The 16105-nt window shown below is 48.5% G+C and overlaps 2 protein-coding genes across 2 annotated transcripts in view; one reads left to right on the forward strand and one right to left on the reverse strand.

Annotated features, from left to right (window-relative positions):
• The window catches only part of ARMH3 (armadillo like helical domain containing 3), a 170625-nt gene extending 167575 nt beyond the window's left edge, over positions 1 to 3050 (reverse strand). Inside the window, exon 1 of the mRNA XM_077748423.1 lies at positions 2914 to 3050. The gene's annotated coding sequence lies outside the window, so the exon portion shown is untranslated. The remainder of the gene's footprint in view (positions 1 to 2913) is intronic.
• Positions 3051 to 7043: 3993 nt separating this feature from the next.
• Positions 7044 to 9659, forward strand: HPS6 (HPS6 biogenesis of lysosomal organelles complex 2 subunit 3). Its single transcript, XM_077748365.1, has one exon. The coding sequence runs from the start codon at positions 7138 to 7140 to the stop codon at positions 9544 to 9546; it is 2409 nt and encodes an 802-aa protein (XP_077604491.1). The 5' UTR covers positions 7044 to 7137; the 3' UTR covers positions 9547 to 9659.
• The last annotated feature ends 6446 nt before the right edge of the window (positions 9660 to 16105 follow it).

Raw genomic sequence — 16105 nt, forward strand, 5'->3', positions numbered from 1 at the left:
TCTGTCTCTCTCTCTCTCTCTCTCTCAGAAATAAATAAACATTAAAAATAAAGTAAAAAGAAAGGAAACTAGAAGTAATCAGGGACTTTCCTAAGACTAAGCAGCAAATGGCAAAACCAGGAATTTCCCAATCTTTACTCTAGGTATCAGCCACTGCCTGCATCCACTAGAGGTGAAGTAGCTTCACAGAAGAGAAGTCAGTCTAGTCCCAAGAGAATTTACTGAGTCTGCCTACTTGCACAAACTAATAATACAGATGAAGAAGTTTAAATAAACATGACTACCTCAGGTTCCCTTTCAAATTATTTTAAACAAGATGGAACACGCTTGCACCTTCATGAGGAGGATCCAGCTCCAAATTGACAGGATTTCGGGAAAGTGATTTAAAATCACATTTTTCTGACATCTCCCAGAATGAGAATTCATTGCAAGATCCTTTTCTCAATGAGCAGGAGCCTCCTGCAAATTAATGCTGTCTATCTCCTGTTCAAGCCCTGAACCTCCTCAAGCAGCACGTCACTCATATCTTCTTCATTTCCTTTCCTGTCGAACCATACAAGCCTCATGAATACGACCTAAGTATAAAATGAAACTTGTAAGACAGACTCCTATAATCTTCTTAAAACCCAAAAGGTAACTGCAACCTTGCAAAGTAAATGGGTTTCTTGCTGGCTTAATAACTAACATTTATCAAGACCTTATAATGGCACAGGTATAACATAAGACGAAAAGGGAGGCCCAAAATTACTAAGTTCTGGTACTTGCCTTGAGAAGCTCACTGCTGAATGGAAGCAGTGCAGATTCTGAGTCTTCCTTATCAACAAACAAAATAAACATCATTTTCCCCAGGACTTTTTCATATATGCCCTCACCTACAGAGAGCTATTGCCAAAGTATTAAGCTCACCGGGCCTCCTTACTTCCAGATGCCTCACAACACTTCCGTGTGCACACCCCACAAGCAACTTGACCTCAACAAACCAGATCTCTCCCCTATTCCTCTTTCCATAGTCACCCCAACCCTTAAAAACATGTGTTCTACTTTTTCTAATCCACATTCTGGTCAATGAAATTCCCATTCACCCAATCTCTCAAAATATAAACCTTAGCCTACTCTCCTCCTAGTCACTAAGTCATGTTGCAGATCTCAGAAATATTTCTAAAATCCATACCCCCTCCTCTTCATTCCCAATGCCACACTTTATTCAGACTCCGGGTCAACTACAGTAACTAGTTCACTGCCTCATTTATCACTACTTTTAATCCACACATCTGTCACTCCCTAACATAAATAACTCCAATGGCTCCCTATTCTCCTTTCAGTCTTAACTCCTGGCAATTTTCTCCCCACACATCCTATTTGGGACAAATTTCTAATACTTAAACATCATGTTATTTCTTGTCTTCACACTTTCACCATGCCTTTGGGCATACTGTGCTCTTGAAGTGGAACAACTTATTTGTACAAGCTCCTACTCATCCTTCAAAACCCAACTCAAGTATCTCCTCCCTGCAAAAATACCCTTGACTCTCCTACACAATGGCAATATTCCCTTCACACTGTATAAATTTCTTTATATGGATTATAACACACTGCACTATAATTTTCATATGAAATGTGTTTCTCTGATGTCCTTGAGAAAAGATACTCATATTTCTAACCCCAGTACCAGTTACATACTATCTACTCAATAAATGTGTGTGGAATAAACAGTTCACCTTCATATATCCTGGACCTATTTGTGATTTCCCCAAATCTTATGGATTTTTGAACTTGACTCTATGTGAGATTTAAAGTTTCATAACTGCTTTGAGTTTTCAAGGGTTTTTTAAAATTATATTACACAAATGTTGAATGAATGGGTGAATTATGTCTAAACAGCCAATGAAAAAAAACATAGGGCACCTGGGTGGCTCAGTCAGTTAAGCTCTTGATTTCGGCTCAGATCTCAATCTCAGGGTCCTGAGTTCAAGCCCCAGCTTGGGCTCTGAGCTAGGCCTAGAGCCTACTTTAAAAAAAAGAAAAGAAAAAAGTCATAAAGGCTCCCCAAGTGACTAAGAATGGGAATTCCCCCTTTACAATCCTAACAAGAAAGATCCACCACTCTCTAGACTGATGGACTTGATATTCCAAAAACTTTCACACAGGAAAGTACTACGCACACAAATTCAGCTAAAACACACCCAAAATAATGCCATTAACTTGTCCTTAAGACAGGGACACAATCCATACTTGTCCTGGTTTACTAAGTCACTGGGAATTCAGAATAGCAAAGAACAGTCCTCACTACGCTCAAAACTTTTTCTGGAGAGAAAGAAATGGGGAAGGTTTGATGATCCAGCAACATTTTTCGGTCTGGCCCAAGTTCGCACCTCCCCAGTCTCGCACTGCCCTGGCTTCTGACAGCACTCCGTCCTCAGAGAACCTTTTTCTCCTCGTATTTCTTCCCCACGCCTGCCTGGGAACAGGCTCGTTTCCCAGGCTCGCACCAGGTAACCCCGAGAAAACAAGGTAGCTTCACTGACTCTGTGTATAAGGTGGGCTGCAGCCCATCAGAGACTGAAAAAAGGGGCAGGATGAGGACCCTTCCAGGACAACTGAAGACTTCAGATAGACGGGCCTGCCTCTAACCATTCTCAGAGGTCCTGTGCAACGCCCTCATCCCAGGGTCAGGCTGGCCTGGGCAGAGGGCCTCCCAGGGTTGGGGACGAGCTGAGGGGGAGAGGGTCCAGAGGCAGCTTGAGGCGATACGATCAGCCCCATGCTGGGGTCAAAGGTCAGCATCCCGGCAGCTAGGAGGGCCCGGCAGGGAGTGGGAGGGCCGTGACCCGCACCGGAANGCCAAGGCCTAGTCCGGCAGGAGCTGCAGGGGTTGGCTAGGTTCGGGGACCGGCCCGGGCCGGCGCCGCTTACCGAGCCCCGGGCTCCTCCTCCACCACCCGCACCGCTCCCGGACCCGCTCGCTCCCGACACCACCGACGCCGCTGCTACTCTCGGCTCACGGACGCGCTCCCGACCTCCCCCGACCCTTCCCGCGGGCCACGGTGCCCCGCCGGGTCCTAAAGCCCGCCGTGTGGTAGGTACGTCCACGCCCGTTTCCTGAGCCTGGCTCAGACCACGGCTCCCAGCAAGCATCGCAAAGACTACAACTCCCGAAACGCACCGCGAGAAATAAATCACCCAAAGAAACCTCTATTGAGAGTCTACTGGATACAAGATAGAGTAGAAGATTTTAAAATACAGGCGAAATATACATACACGCTTCCTAAATACAGCGGACTCTGAACTCGGCAATTCCACTTATAGGAATAAAGATATATGTTCATTGCAAGTTTGTAAATGAAAAATTGGAAACAAATCCATTCAACAAATAGTATTGTGTGCCTAGTATGTTCAAAGCAACATTGGTTAACTGGGCAAGTAACTCCTCTGAGTCTCAATTTTCGCTATAGGAAATGGAAAGTTAAAAATAAGATGGGCTGGGGCGCCTGGGTGGCTTAGTCGGTTAAGCGTCCGACTTTCGCTTGAGTCAAGATCTCGCGGTTCGTGGGTTCGAGCCCCGCGTCGGGCTCTGTGCTGACTGCCAGCTCAGAGCCTGGAGCCTATTTCGGAGTCTGTGTCTCCCTCTCTCTCTGACCCTCCCCTGCTCACGCTGTCTCTCTCTCTCTCCTAGAAATAAATAAAAATATTTTTTAAAAAAATAAGATGGGCTGCTGGGGCATCTGGGTGGCTCAGTGGGTTAAGCCTCTGACTCTTCCTTTCAGCTCAGGTCATAATCTCAAGGTTCCCAGGTTCAAGCCCTGCATTGGGCTGCCTGTTGATAACACAGAGCCTGCTTGGGATTCTCTCTCTCTCTTTCTCTGCCCCTCCTCCACTGTGCTCTCTCAAAAATAAACAGTTTAAAATAAATAAACAAATAAATAATCAGACTGAGTTATCAAGGGCAGGCTTAGGAAGGCTCAAGGTGTAAATACTCTGAAAATTTAGACAAGGGAAAATACCGTGTCAATCTCTGGGGGGCTTCCTGGGGGAAAGTAAAGATAGGGTCAAGTCTTAGAGGAGAGGGTGTATGGGTGAAGCAACATAACACACTGTCCATGCCTATGTCAAGGAAGTTAATTAAATACAGATTCAGACAAGGGTTAAGTTGAGAAGGCCATACACTGAGTAGGTAAGAGCACAACCTCTGGAATACTGTGAGATGGATCCTAAGACTGCTACCTATTTGCTATATGTCTTTGGACAATTACTTGAACTCTTTAAACCTTAGTTACAGGGTGCCTGGCTGGCTTAGTCAGAAGAGCATGAGATTTCTTGACCTTGAGTGGTGATTTCAAGCTCCACATTGGGTGTAGAGATTACTAAAATTAAATATGCTTAAATAAATAAATAAACCTTCATTTCCTATCTGAAAAACAGGCATAATAAAAGATGTATATCATATTGTTTTGATTATCCAGCCTGGAACCCTTCCTCTCATATTCTGGGGACCTCTTCCTTTGGGTATAGCCTTGGTAGAAAACCAGACTTTGAGCAGCCAAGGTAAGTGAGTTCATATCACCCGACTCTGGGCACTAGGTACAGCCTCCAAGGCTTTGACTCTTGGCCAAAAGATGCAAAGATGAATGGATGGTCAAAATTTACTTATAACAAGTGTATCCTGGTCAGGTGGTTCCTGCTCAAAAACAGACGTGCTTCCTATTTCTCAGCTTTCAAAGAGTGTCTTGCTTCCTGCTCATTTTCTAAGCCTTCTCCTCCTGTCTCCTACAGGTTCTGTGAGCCCCTTATGTTCTAATAAATTTCAGTTTTCTTAAGATGGCCTATTTTTGTAACTATTCTGTAACCCTTAGCTAAAAGTTTCCTCAGTGATATCACTCACACAGACTTGTGGCCACTCAAGCTTACTCATTCCTTCACCAAACATCTATTGAAGTCTTTCTTTGTCCAGGCTCTAATCTAAAAGTGAGGATACAGGGCACCTGAGTGACTCAGTCAGTTGAGTGTCCGACTTCGGCTCAGGTCATGATCTCACAGTTCATGAGTTCAAGTCCCGTGTAGGGCTCTGTGCTGACAGCTCAGACCCTGGAGCCTGCTTCAGATTCTATGTATCCTTCTCTCTCTAACCTCTTCCCTACTGGTGCTCTGTCTCTCAAAAATAAATAAACAAAAAAATTAAAATAAAAAAATAAAAGTGAGGATGCAAAGATGAAAGAAATCCTGTGACAACTAGAAACAGCTAAAGGAGGAGCAAATTGGAGAGGAAGGTGATGTTTGAGAACATGTTGAGATTGAAATGTCTGTGAGACATTCAGCCAGAAATATGTAGTAGACATATGGGTACCCTTTACTGGAGCTCAGCAGACATCTAGGCTCTAGATAAATATTTTTGAGCCATTACCTTAGTGGTAATTGTTCAAACCATGAGAAAGTAATGGTCTAAGAAGAGGGCAACAAAAAGAAAGAGTGAGCATGAGAGAGACAGAAAGAGAGATCGGGCCCATAATAAAGTTTAAATACCAACATTTATTGATGAACCAAGTGCTATCTAAAAGAGAGAAAAATAACAGGAGAAAGATGCCATGGAAATATTAGGAGGAAATAATAGGAGGGACTATCAAGGAGGCTGTCAAACTTCTTAGAGAGAAAAGGAAATAAAAATATCCTTGAAGACATCAAGAAAATCTACTTCAGATAAGTAGTGGTTTGAGGAATGAATAGGAGAGAGAGTGGAGGCAGCAAAGGCTAGAGGATCTTTGCAAGAAACTTGATTGAAGGAAAGAGGAGAGGAAGCCACTGTGGTAGTGGTGCTGGGAAGATGAGGATGGAAGAGTTAGTTCTAAGACAGGACAGCCTGGAGAGTGTTTCTATGCTGAGAGCAAGAGGACAGAGTGAGGCTGATGCAAATTCTCACTGAAGTTGTTGGGGGAAGGAGGGAGAAGCAGGTTCATGAAGAGGGACTGGACTTGGAGGGAGGAGGAATACCACAACACCCGAGAAGGCTGTCAGAGGTGGAAAGGACCCCTGCATATCAATGTGTAGATAGATGTTGCCAGAGAAATTGCATACAGTCAGTGCCTCTATGTTTTGGGGCACCTGGGTGGCTCAGTCAGTTATGCATCTAACTTCAGCTCAGGTCATGATCTCACGGTTTTTGAGTTGGAGCCCCACCTCAGGCTCTGTGCAGAGCCTGAAGCCTGCTTTGGATTCTGTGTCTCCCTCTCTCTCTGCCCCTTCCCCACTCACGTTCTGTCTCACTCTCAAAATTAAATAAACATTTAAATTTTTAAAGTATGTTTTAATTTTTATTTCTAGCAGATTCTTAGTTTTGGTGATGAATTGTTGATATAGTAAAGTGGTATGGTGCAAGGGTGCAGGACTCAGATTGTCTGCGGTTGAAATCTCGCCTTTACCTCTAACCGCTGAATAGCTGTAGATGTTGGACAGTTTCCTTAATCTCTCTGTGCTTCATTTTCCATATCTGTGTTAGGGTCTTGTTGCTGGGGGGTAGGGAGAGAGGGGTTGGTGGGGGAGTTACACAAGTGCCATAGAAGTATTAAACTGTTATTATTGTCCACTAGATCGTCAATTCCATGAGGTTGAAGTTTTTCTATTTTCTTCAGGGCTATCTACTCAGCCGGGCACTTAGGCGCTCAATAAAAATTTCATGACTACCTGAATGAAGGAGTTGGAGTGGGGGAGAGAGGCTTGGAGGGAAGGAAAGCCTTGAGAGTGTGACATGAAGTTCAGGGCTCAGACTGGGAGATTCCAGACTAAGGCTCTTGACTTCCTGGGAGCTGGGGCATCGGGCCTACATCCCTATCTAAAGAGCGTGAGCATGGCTGACAAGGACTAACGCACTGAGCTCCTTGGGCGCTCGGGAGCCTCATCCCCCGCGTGACTCCCGTGGCTCCTCCCCTGGTGGGCGGGGTCGCGCCGGCGGGGCGTGAAAGAGGTGGAGCCATGAGCTCTCCCGGCTGGGCGTTGTAGGGCCGCCTCTCAGGCCTGGCTGGCGTCCGCCCACCTCATCGACGGGGGACGGAAGTCTCAGCCCGGCTCTTCTCCGGGAACCCTGACCGAGCGCCGAGCCTCGCCCCACGGGGCGGCCAGGCCCGTGCGTGCCCCGGCACCGGCGGCACCATGAAGCGTATGGGGACTCTGCGCCTGCTTTCGGATCTCAGCCACTTTAGCGGCGCGGCCCGGCTCCGGGAGTTACTGGCCGCGGATCCAGCCGTAAAAGTCCGCTGCAGCCCAGACGGCCGCCACCTGCTGCTCCTGCGACCCCCGGGGGCGCCGTGCCCTCAGCTACTGGTGGCGGTGCGTGGCTCCGACGCGGAGCTGGAGCGTGCCTGGCCCGCTGGCCACCCCTCACCGCTAGACGCCTTCTTCCTGCCGTGGCCGGCGCGACCGGCGCTGGTCCTGGTGTGGGAGAGTGGCCTAGCCGAGGTGTGGGGCGCGGGGGTGGGGCCTGGCTGGCGGCTGCTGCGGAGTACCGAGCTGTGTCCAGCCGGTGGAGCCCGCGTGGTGGCCGTGGCGGCGCTCCGAGGCCGCCTGGTGTGGTGCGAGGAGCGTCAGGCTGGCGCGGAGGGCCATCTGGGGCCGCCTGCTGCTTTCAGCCATTGCGTGTGCGTCCGAACCCTGGAGCCCAGCGGAGAGGCCGGCACCAACCTGGGCCGCACACATGTCCTGCTGCACCACTGCCCCTCGTTCGGGCTGCTGGCCTCCCGCAAGGACCTCTTCCTGGTACCCACTGCCGCCACCTGGCCTGGTGTGGGTCATATTCTACTCATCTGGAGCCCAGGCAAGGGCAAGGTGATGGTGGCTGCCCCATGTCTTGGCCTCTCCCACAGTAAGAACCTGAATCCCGGACGAGGGGACACATGGGACTTCCGGACACTGCTCCGAGGCCTTCCTGGGCTGCTCTCCCCCACGAACCCATTGACTGTACATACCTGGGCCCCAACTCCCCAGGGCCTGCTATTGCTTGACTTCAGAGGCACTGTGAGCCTGGTGCAGACCCATGGTGGTACGCGGACTGTGGGCATGCTGCAGGAGGCACCTGTAGGCCTGGCAGGGTCTGCAGCACTGGGAACATTTCATGGTACTCTGGCCTGTGTGCTGGGCTCCACTTTGGAACTGCTGGACATGGGCAGCGGGCAGCTGCTGGAAAGAAAGGTCCTAAGTACAGACCGAGTACATTTACTGGCACCCCCAGCTCCTGGCATGGAGGATGAGGAAGAGCTGGAGACCCGAGGGGGTCTTCGTTTGCTTTCAGCCTTGGGTCTGTTTCGAGTAGGCTGGGAAGCGCCACAGGGCCTTGAGGTGCCTTCAGCTGAAGACCTGGTGTTTGAGGAGGCCTGCGAGTACTACCAGAGGCGGAGCCTACGGGGCACCCAGCTCACCCCAGAGGAACTGAGACACAACAGCACCTTCCGGGCGCCTCAGGCCCTGGCCTCCATTCTCCAGGGCCATGTGTCCCCATCTACACTCTTGACCACACTGAGGACTGAGCTTCGAGATTACCGGGCCTTAGATCAGCTCAAAGCCCACCTGGTCGCTGGGGATGAGGAGGAGGCCGGCTGGACTGAGCTGGCAGAGCACGAAGTGGCACGCTTGCTGAGGACCGAGTTGATGGGGGACCAGCTGGTCCAGCTCAACACTGTTTTCCAAGCCCTTCCTACAGCAGCCTGGGGTGCCATCCTCAGGGCCCTGCAGCTCCAGCCAGATGGGAATGGCAGGCTGAAGTCCCATGCTCCCCCTGATGTGTGGAAGAAGGTACTAGGGGGTACTTCAGCTGGAAAGGAACCCCCCAATGGGATACTGCCCCTCTTTGAACTCCTGTGCCAGTGCCTCTGCCGGCTGGAGCCGCAATGGCTGCCACCCTTTGTGGAGTTGGCACAGCAACAGGGTGGGCCAGGCTGGGGGGCAGGGGGCCCAGGGCTGCCCCTATATCGCCGAGCCCTGGCAGTACTGGGCGAGGAGGGGACCAGGTCTGAGGCACTGGAGCTGGAGCTGCTCTTGGGCAGTGGGCGGCCCAAAGCCGTGCTCCAAGCTGTGGGGCAGCTGGTGCGGAAGGAGCAGTGGGAGCGGGCTCTGGAGGCAGGGCTGGCCCTGGGCCCCTCCAGCCCCCTGCTTCGGAGCGAGATCTTCAAACTGCTGCTGGCCGAATTTGCCCGGCACCGCCGACTTGATGCTTACCTCCCCCTCCTTCGCCGCCTATGCCCACCAGACCTAGCTCCGGCTGAGCTCCTGCTTCTACTACGGACACACCTCCCAGATGAGTTGGAGCCTCCCACCCCATTCCCTAAGCCTGGGACAGAGCCCCCTCTCACTGTGGGCTTGCTCAGAGCCCTGCTGGAGCAGACTGGGGCTCAAGGACGGTCCTCGGGCCCAGTTCTAAGCCTGTATGAGGACATCCTATGCGACCCAGGCACTCCACCCCCCACCCCACCTCGGGGACCAACGACTACCCTCCAGGCATCAGACCACCCAGGCTTGGAGGCCTGGACACCATCTGGACAGGGCCTCTGTGTGACTGACACAGGCTAAAAATCATTTCTAGGACACAGCAATCAGGAAGGTGCCTAGGAGTTGGCGGAGACCAGGGTGGGACTTGTGCGTGCAATACTCTTCTCTCTTCTGGAACAATTAAAATATATATATATAGGTATTAAATATTGTGATATAATAAATATATTTGGTCTTTGTCCTCAGGTTTTTGTGCAGGTACAGAGCATCTAAGACCCTTGGAGTTTCCTAAGTGATAGGAGTGTCTTCTGTTATTTATAAGGAGTCTGAATTTTAGATCACACCTGTATGTATGCTAATGAGGTGACTTAGGGTAGGGACATGCAGCCTAAGGATGGAATTGGTCACCTGAAAGACCCAAGTGATGAGAGGGTTGTAACTTTCAGCCCCATCCCCAACATTGTGGGAGGGGAGTAGGACTAGAGATTGAACTCCATAAAAATTCCTGAGTGAGGAAATTTGGTAAAGCATATAAAGGTGCTGGGAGGGTGACACACTCAGAGAGGGCATGGGAGCTACACACACATACCCCCACCCTGTATCTTGCCCTGTGCATCTCTCCCATCTGGCTCTTCCTAAGTTGTATCCTTTGGGGAGGGTTTCTTTTTTTTTTTTTTTAATATGTATTTATTTTTGAGAGACAGAGCATGAGTGGGAGAGGGACAGAGAGAAAGGGAGACAAAGAATCCAAAGCAGCCTCCAGGCTCTGAGCTGTTAGCACAGAGCCCAACGTGGGCTTGAACCCACGAACCATGAGATCATAACTTGAGAAAGTCAGATGTTTAATCGTCTGAGCCACCCAGGAGCCCCTGAGTTACATCCTTTGTAATAAACCAGTAAACATAATTAATGTACTCCCCTGAATTCTGTGAGCCATTCTAGCAAATTGTCAAACCAATTTATAGCATGGAAAGTACCAGTGACTTGCAACTGGCATTTGAATTGGGGCCGTCTTATGGGACTGAGCCCTTAACCTGTGGGTTCTGTGCTAACTCCAGGTAGTTAGTGTTAGAATTGAATTGACATGTAGGACACCCAATTGGTGTTCACAGAGAATTTGTTGTTGGTGTTGGAAAACACTCTAGAAATATACACCCAGTTTGTATGTTTTTGAACAGCTGAGGACTATGGGTAATGGAGGGAGTGGTTGTATCTGAATTTGTTGGCTAAACTGGTCACTTCCATTAATGAAAGTAATTAACATTTATGAGAATTACTATATGCCAGGCACTTTGTTGGTCTTTAATAAGTCCTTCATTTGGGGCATCTGGGTGGCTCAGTCAGTTGGGGATCTGACTCTTGATTTTAGTTCAGGTCATAATCTCACAGTTCCTGAGATTGAGCCCCGAGTCAGGCTCTGCACCAACAGGATGAAGCCTGCTTGGGATTTTCTCTCTGCCCCTCCCCTGCTCACACTTCCTTTCTCTCTCTCTCAACATAAATAAACATTTAAAAAGTCCCTCATTTAATGCTTCTAATAACCTCATCAGAAAAGTACTAAGAGTAACCCCATTTTACAAGTGAGGAAATAAAGGTGTAGAGGGGCGCCTGGGTGGCTCAGCCGGTTAAGCGTCCGACTTCAGCTCAGGTCATGATCTCATGGTTCATGGGTTCGAGCCCCATGTCGGGCTCTGTGCTGACAGCTAGCTCAGAGCCTGGAGCCTCTTTCAGATTCTGTATCTCCCCTCTCTCTGACCCTCCCCTTCTCACACTGTCTCTCTCTCTCTCTCTCTCAGAAATAAATAAAACATTAAAAAAAATTTTTTTAAAGACTGTATTTTTTTAAAAATTTAAAAAATTAAAAAAATAAAGGTGTAGAAAGATTAGTTGACCAAGGTCAGTCAACTAGCAAGTAGCAACTTTAAGATTTGAACTACCTCACCATATAATCCAGCAGCTTCTATCTACTTGGGCTTTAATGCACTTCTCAATTTGGCTCAAGGCTAGCTCTCCCACCTATTGTGAGGAGGAGGATCTGCAGAGCTGTGCCGTTTCTTTCCTCAAGATTTCTGAAACCAAATAGGAACTGTGATGGGCTCTGGGCCCATGCTTGTCTCCCCCAAGATTCCTGGAGCAGCCGCTGGTTGGGAGGAATATTTGCCAAGGACAAGAGAGATACCTGCAGAGTCCTTTGGCCTAGTAACAAGAGGCCTTGAAGCAGGGTTGCTTGGAGGGCCCCACATTGCTGCTGACTACCTAAACAGAGAAATAAGAGCCCAAGCCCACTTGTACCTAAGTGACCCCTCAGCCTTGTGCTAGGCTTAGGGTAGGCCCCTGGGTGCTGCTACTCACCATCATTCCTGGGCCCTCAGCCATCCCTTGTCCAAGGCTTGGGACCAAGGTAAGGACTGCCATTATCTTTGTCCTCAGCTGAGACCTACAGCTCAGATTTTGTTCAGCCTCATCCTGAGCTTAAAGTGGCTCCTTAGGCCCATATGGGACTAAGGACAGTTCCTCAGTCTCTCTGGAAAGGGGGCATCCCCTCAGGCTTGTCCAGGGCTACTATTACTCTTCAGCTTCATGGAGGTCCTGAGGTGGCTCATCTGCATGGCCAAGTCCTGAGATGGCTCCTCAGCTTCAATAAAGCCTAGGAATAATACCTTGGCCTCATCCAAGGATTTGGATTGTCTTGGTCCTAGCCCTCAAGCGAGGTTGGTAGACAACCAACCTAGGGTAGACAACACACCGACATCAGGAATCAAGCTATTGGCCCTTAAGCCACTGCTCCTCCCAGAGGCCCAGAACTGAGAACTGGTCATCCTTGGCCTCTACTTCAGCCGCTTCCTGGTTTGGGAGGGGCTTCTCCTCCTCTTCTAAGTTTTGAGGCTGGGCCCATTCTGGATCCCCAGAGAGAAGCTGGAAATGGACAAAAGTGGGAATCTGTTTTCTAGTCACAATCCTGCTGAATCTTGGTTGTTTCTTTTCAGCCTAAGATTTGGCTTGGGTCTCCATGCTCAGAAGGGAAGGAATTGTACTTACGGGGCCCCTGGGGGTATAGACAAATGAAGAGGACCAGGTTTTTCATTGGAGTTGTATGACTCAAGGAAGTTCCTCAGGGCCACCCGTGAGAAGAACCTCCAGGGAGGGAACCAGCCAGCCTGGCAATTCCTAGGGGAAAAGTGGGCTTAGATGGAAACTTTCACCTGCTCTTACAGACTGGGCACTTACTGCTATTGTCCTTGCTTATGCCCCACCTCCAGTGTAGGAGGGGCAAGTGATCCCAAACCATGTGTCAGGATTTTGGAGAACAGCTTAGGGATGTAGATATCATCATGCAGGTTCTGGTGGAGTGTGTGAGAAGGTCATCAGAGAGATGACCCAGTATGGTCTTCCTGAGTAAAAGGACTCTGAATAGGTACATGGAGATCCCAAGTCTGAGGTCTTTGGTGGGTAGGGAGTGTTCTAGGGCCAGAGGTAGAGAAGATTCCTGAACAGGATGTTGGGACCTGGGGAAATGGGAGGTATAAGAGTTGAAGTCTTTGATCTTGGGTGTCTGGGTAAAGAGGGTAGTTCTAGGGCTGAAGGTTTTGAGATGTGGACAAGGACCCAGGTCCACAATTCCTACAAAGGAGGAGTCAGGAGGATCTGAGGTCCCTGGGTGGGTGAAGGAGAGGACCCCAAGCCAGGGGTAGGAGCATTTCCGCAGGGATACCTCACCTTTGGAGCTCTCTGGTGTTCATTTGGCAGTAGCCTCTAGAAATATTGAAGGTGAAGGCAAAGGTAGGCAAGACCAGAATGCAGTCCAGGCAAAGGAAAGAAAGCAAAGCCTCAGGCTCCTTATCTGCTTATGTATGGGCCTCAATCCCTTGTTCACCCCCCTACTGCCTACCCATATTCCCAACCCCAGCCTCATACCTCCCCTCCCTCACCAAGGGATCCACTGTTTGAACACAGACCACAGGTTCTATGCCACCCAATAATGGACCACAGGACTACAGTGACCCTAGTCTTCTCCAGCCTGCAAAAGCCAGAGACCAGAGCCCCACCCTTCCCTCTCCATTGGACCTGGTGGCAGGGTGAGCCAGTGTCCAAACCACTTCAGCTTTCCTCCCATATACTGGTCCAGGCCTTAGGCCTGGCCCTGACCACCTGTCATTGAGACTGTTAACAGTGGGTTCCAGGGGCACCTGGGTGGCTCAGTTGGTTAAGCGTTCGACTCTTGGTTTTGGCTTAGGTCACGACCTCATTGTTGGTGAGGTCAAGCCCTGAGTTGTTGGGTTCTGCACTGACAGCATGGAGCCTGCTTGGGATTCTCTCTCTCCGTCTCTCTCTTCCTCTCTCTTTCTCAAAATAAATAAATTTAGAAAAAGAAGAGTGGGTTTCAAGGTGGTGTCCCTGTCTCCTTAAATCTAACCTTGTTTTGTCCAGAATATTATAACAAGCAAATCTAAAAAAAGATGTGGTATATATATACAATGGAGTATTACTCGACAATGAAAAAGAATGAAATCCTGCCATTTGCAACTACGTGGATGGAACTAGAGGGTATCATGCTAAGCGAAATTCATCAGTCAGAGAAAGATAAATATCATATGACTTCACTCATATGAAGACTTTAAGATACAAAACAGATGAACATATGGGAAGAGAAGCAAAAATAATATAAAAACAGGGAAGGGGACAAAAACATAAGAGACTCTTAAATGTGGAGAACAAACAGAGGGTTGCTGGAGGGGTTGTGGGAGAGGGGATGGGCTAAATGGGTAAAAGGCATTAAGGAATCTACTCTTGAAATCATTGTTACACTATAGGCTAACTAACTTGGATGTAAAATATTAAACAAGCAAATAAAACGAGCAAATCTAATCAAGCTCCATATTCAGTGCAAAGGTCAAACACATCTCTTTCTTCACAACTGGCTCTTCCTCTCTTTCTAGTCTTCTCCCCAGTCATTTCCTCCTCCCACTCTCTGAAGAATATATTATACTTTGAACTCTTTGTGGTTCCTTGAACTCACCAGATTTCCCCTCACTCTGTGCCTAGTGCTTAGCAAGTGTTTCACTCTCTTTTCCTCCTGGCCTAAACCCTTTAACATATACTTCAAATGTCACCCCCTCTCCTAAGACTTCCCTACTCACCCCCAATAGATTTAGTTGCACCTTCTCCTGTTCCCCCACAGTTCTTGGTACCTACTTCTAAAATAGCATTTATCAAACTATCCTGTGGTTGCCTAGTTATTTGTTTGTCTCCCTGATTAGTATATAAGTTCCTGGAAGGCAGAGACCATGGTTATTTGTATTTTTGTATCCTCAGCATGCATCACAGTACCAGGGGCATAGCAGGTTTGATTATAGATGCAGGAACTGACTGGTCCCTATGACCTAGGGTAAAAAGGGATTAGATTATAAGCTTTAGAGATTCTTTGACTTTCTTCCCTTCTTCCCATAGGCACACTCACTGTTTGGTTGATCCAGACCTGAAATTGATGAAAATAGGCCAGCTGGGTCTTAAAGAAGAACAAGACTACCTGGGGCAATGGGGTGGGGTGGGGGTGGGGGAAGTTGCTGAGCCAGGGTTATCTTGGGAGTTGGGGTGAAGATGGAAGGAATGGATATAACTGTACTACCCAGAGCCCCCTGATTCCTAAACCAAGAGAGGAAGAGAGGTGGGAAAGCCTGGGTCAGTGAGGTTTTCAGGGAGGGATGGGTGGCAGGGACTAGTAGGGGTTGTTGGGTGAGGTAAAAAAAAAAAAACAGGATTAATTCCCACATTGAACATGTCCATCAGGGAACTTGTCCTTAGGAAGTGTGCAGATGCACCAAAATTTAGTTCACAATTCTCTACGTGGTCAGGGAAAGAAAGGGAGTCAGAGAATGAGAAGGGGGCAGGCAGCTCTGGACCCCCAGGTCTATAGGGAGTGCCCCCCCCCCCCACACACACACACAGTCCACAAGCTGGAATGCCTGGCATCTTTACTGCTTTGGAAAAAAGGGGAAAAAAATATTGAATGGCCCCCTTATGCGCCCACATAAGTGTCTTCTTAGGCACAGGCTCCCCCTGGTGGCTCCTCTCATCATCGCCATCTCCTCCCCATTAAGTTCAAACATGCACACGCTTGCCCATTTATTGACTAAGGACTAAGGAAGCCTCTGGAGGTGGTAAATTGAGAAGGAGAAGGAAGAGGAGTTCAGGGTAGAATTCAGGAAGTGAAATTATGTAAGGATAAAGAACTACCTTGGACTTGTAGTAGGATGGTATCATTCAGAAGAAAGAGGTCCTGAGCTGCCAGAATGCTTCCTCTCTAGGACTGGAACTCTGCAACAGAGTTTCCTGGGAAGGCACAGTAACGTCATATTTTATATGAATTTGAAATATAGGAATAAGATGTCAGGCCTTATTCAAAATCAATAAAGTTTCACTTTATGCACAAAATGTGAAATGGCGGTGAATTTCCCCAAAGAAAAACTTTTTCAAGAATCACAATTTCACAGCTAATAGATGGTATGAATTGCATACTGTGCTTACTTACATTATTACCCCATGAGTACCCATTTCTGTCAGTAACAAAAATTCAGGTGGGGAAGGTAGCTGAATCAGGCCCTGAGATCATGGCTGAGTGGCCAGAGTCACTCACCAGTGG

This window comes from Crocuta crocuta, unplaced genomic scaffold, assembly GCF_008692635.1.
Source record: "Crocuta crocuta isolate KB4526 unplaced genomic scaffold, BGI_CrCroc_1.0 scaffold619, whole genome shotgun sequence".
Classification (NCBI taxonomy): domain Eukaryota; kingdom Metazoa; phylum Chordata; class Mammalia; order Carnivora; family Hyaenidae; genus Crocuta; species Crocuta crocuta.

Excerpts from the sequence above, each read along its gene's own strand:
- HPS6 (XM_077748365.1), top strand. The coding sequence starts at position 7,138 with ATGAAGCGTATGGGGACTCTGCGCCTGCTTTCGGATCTCAGCCACTTT.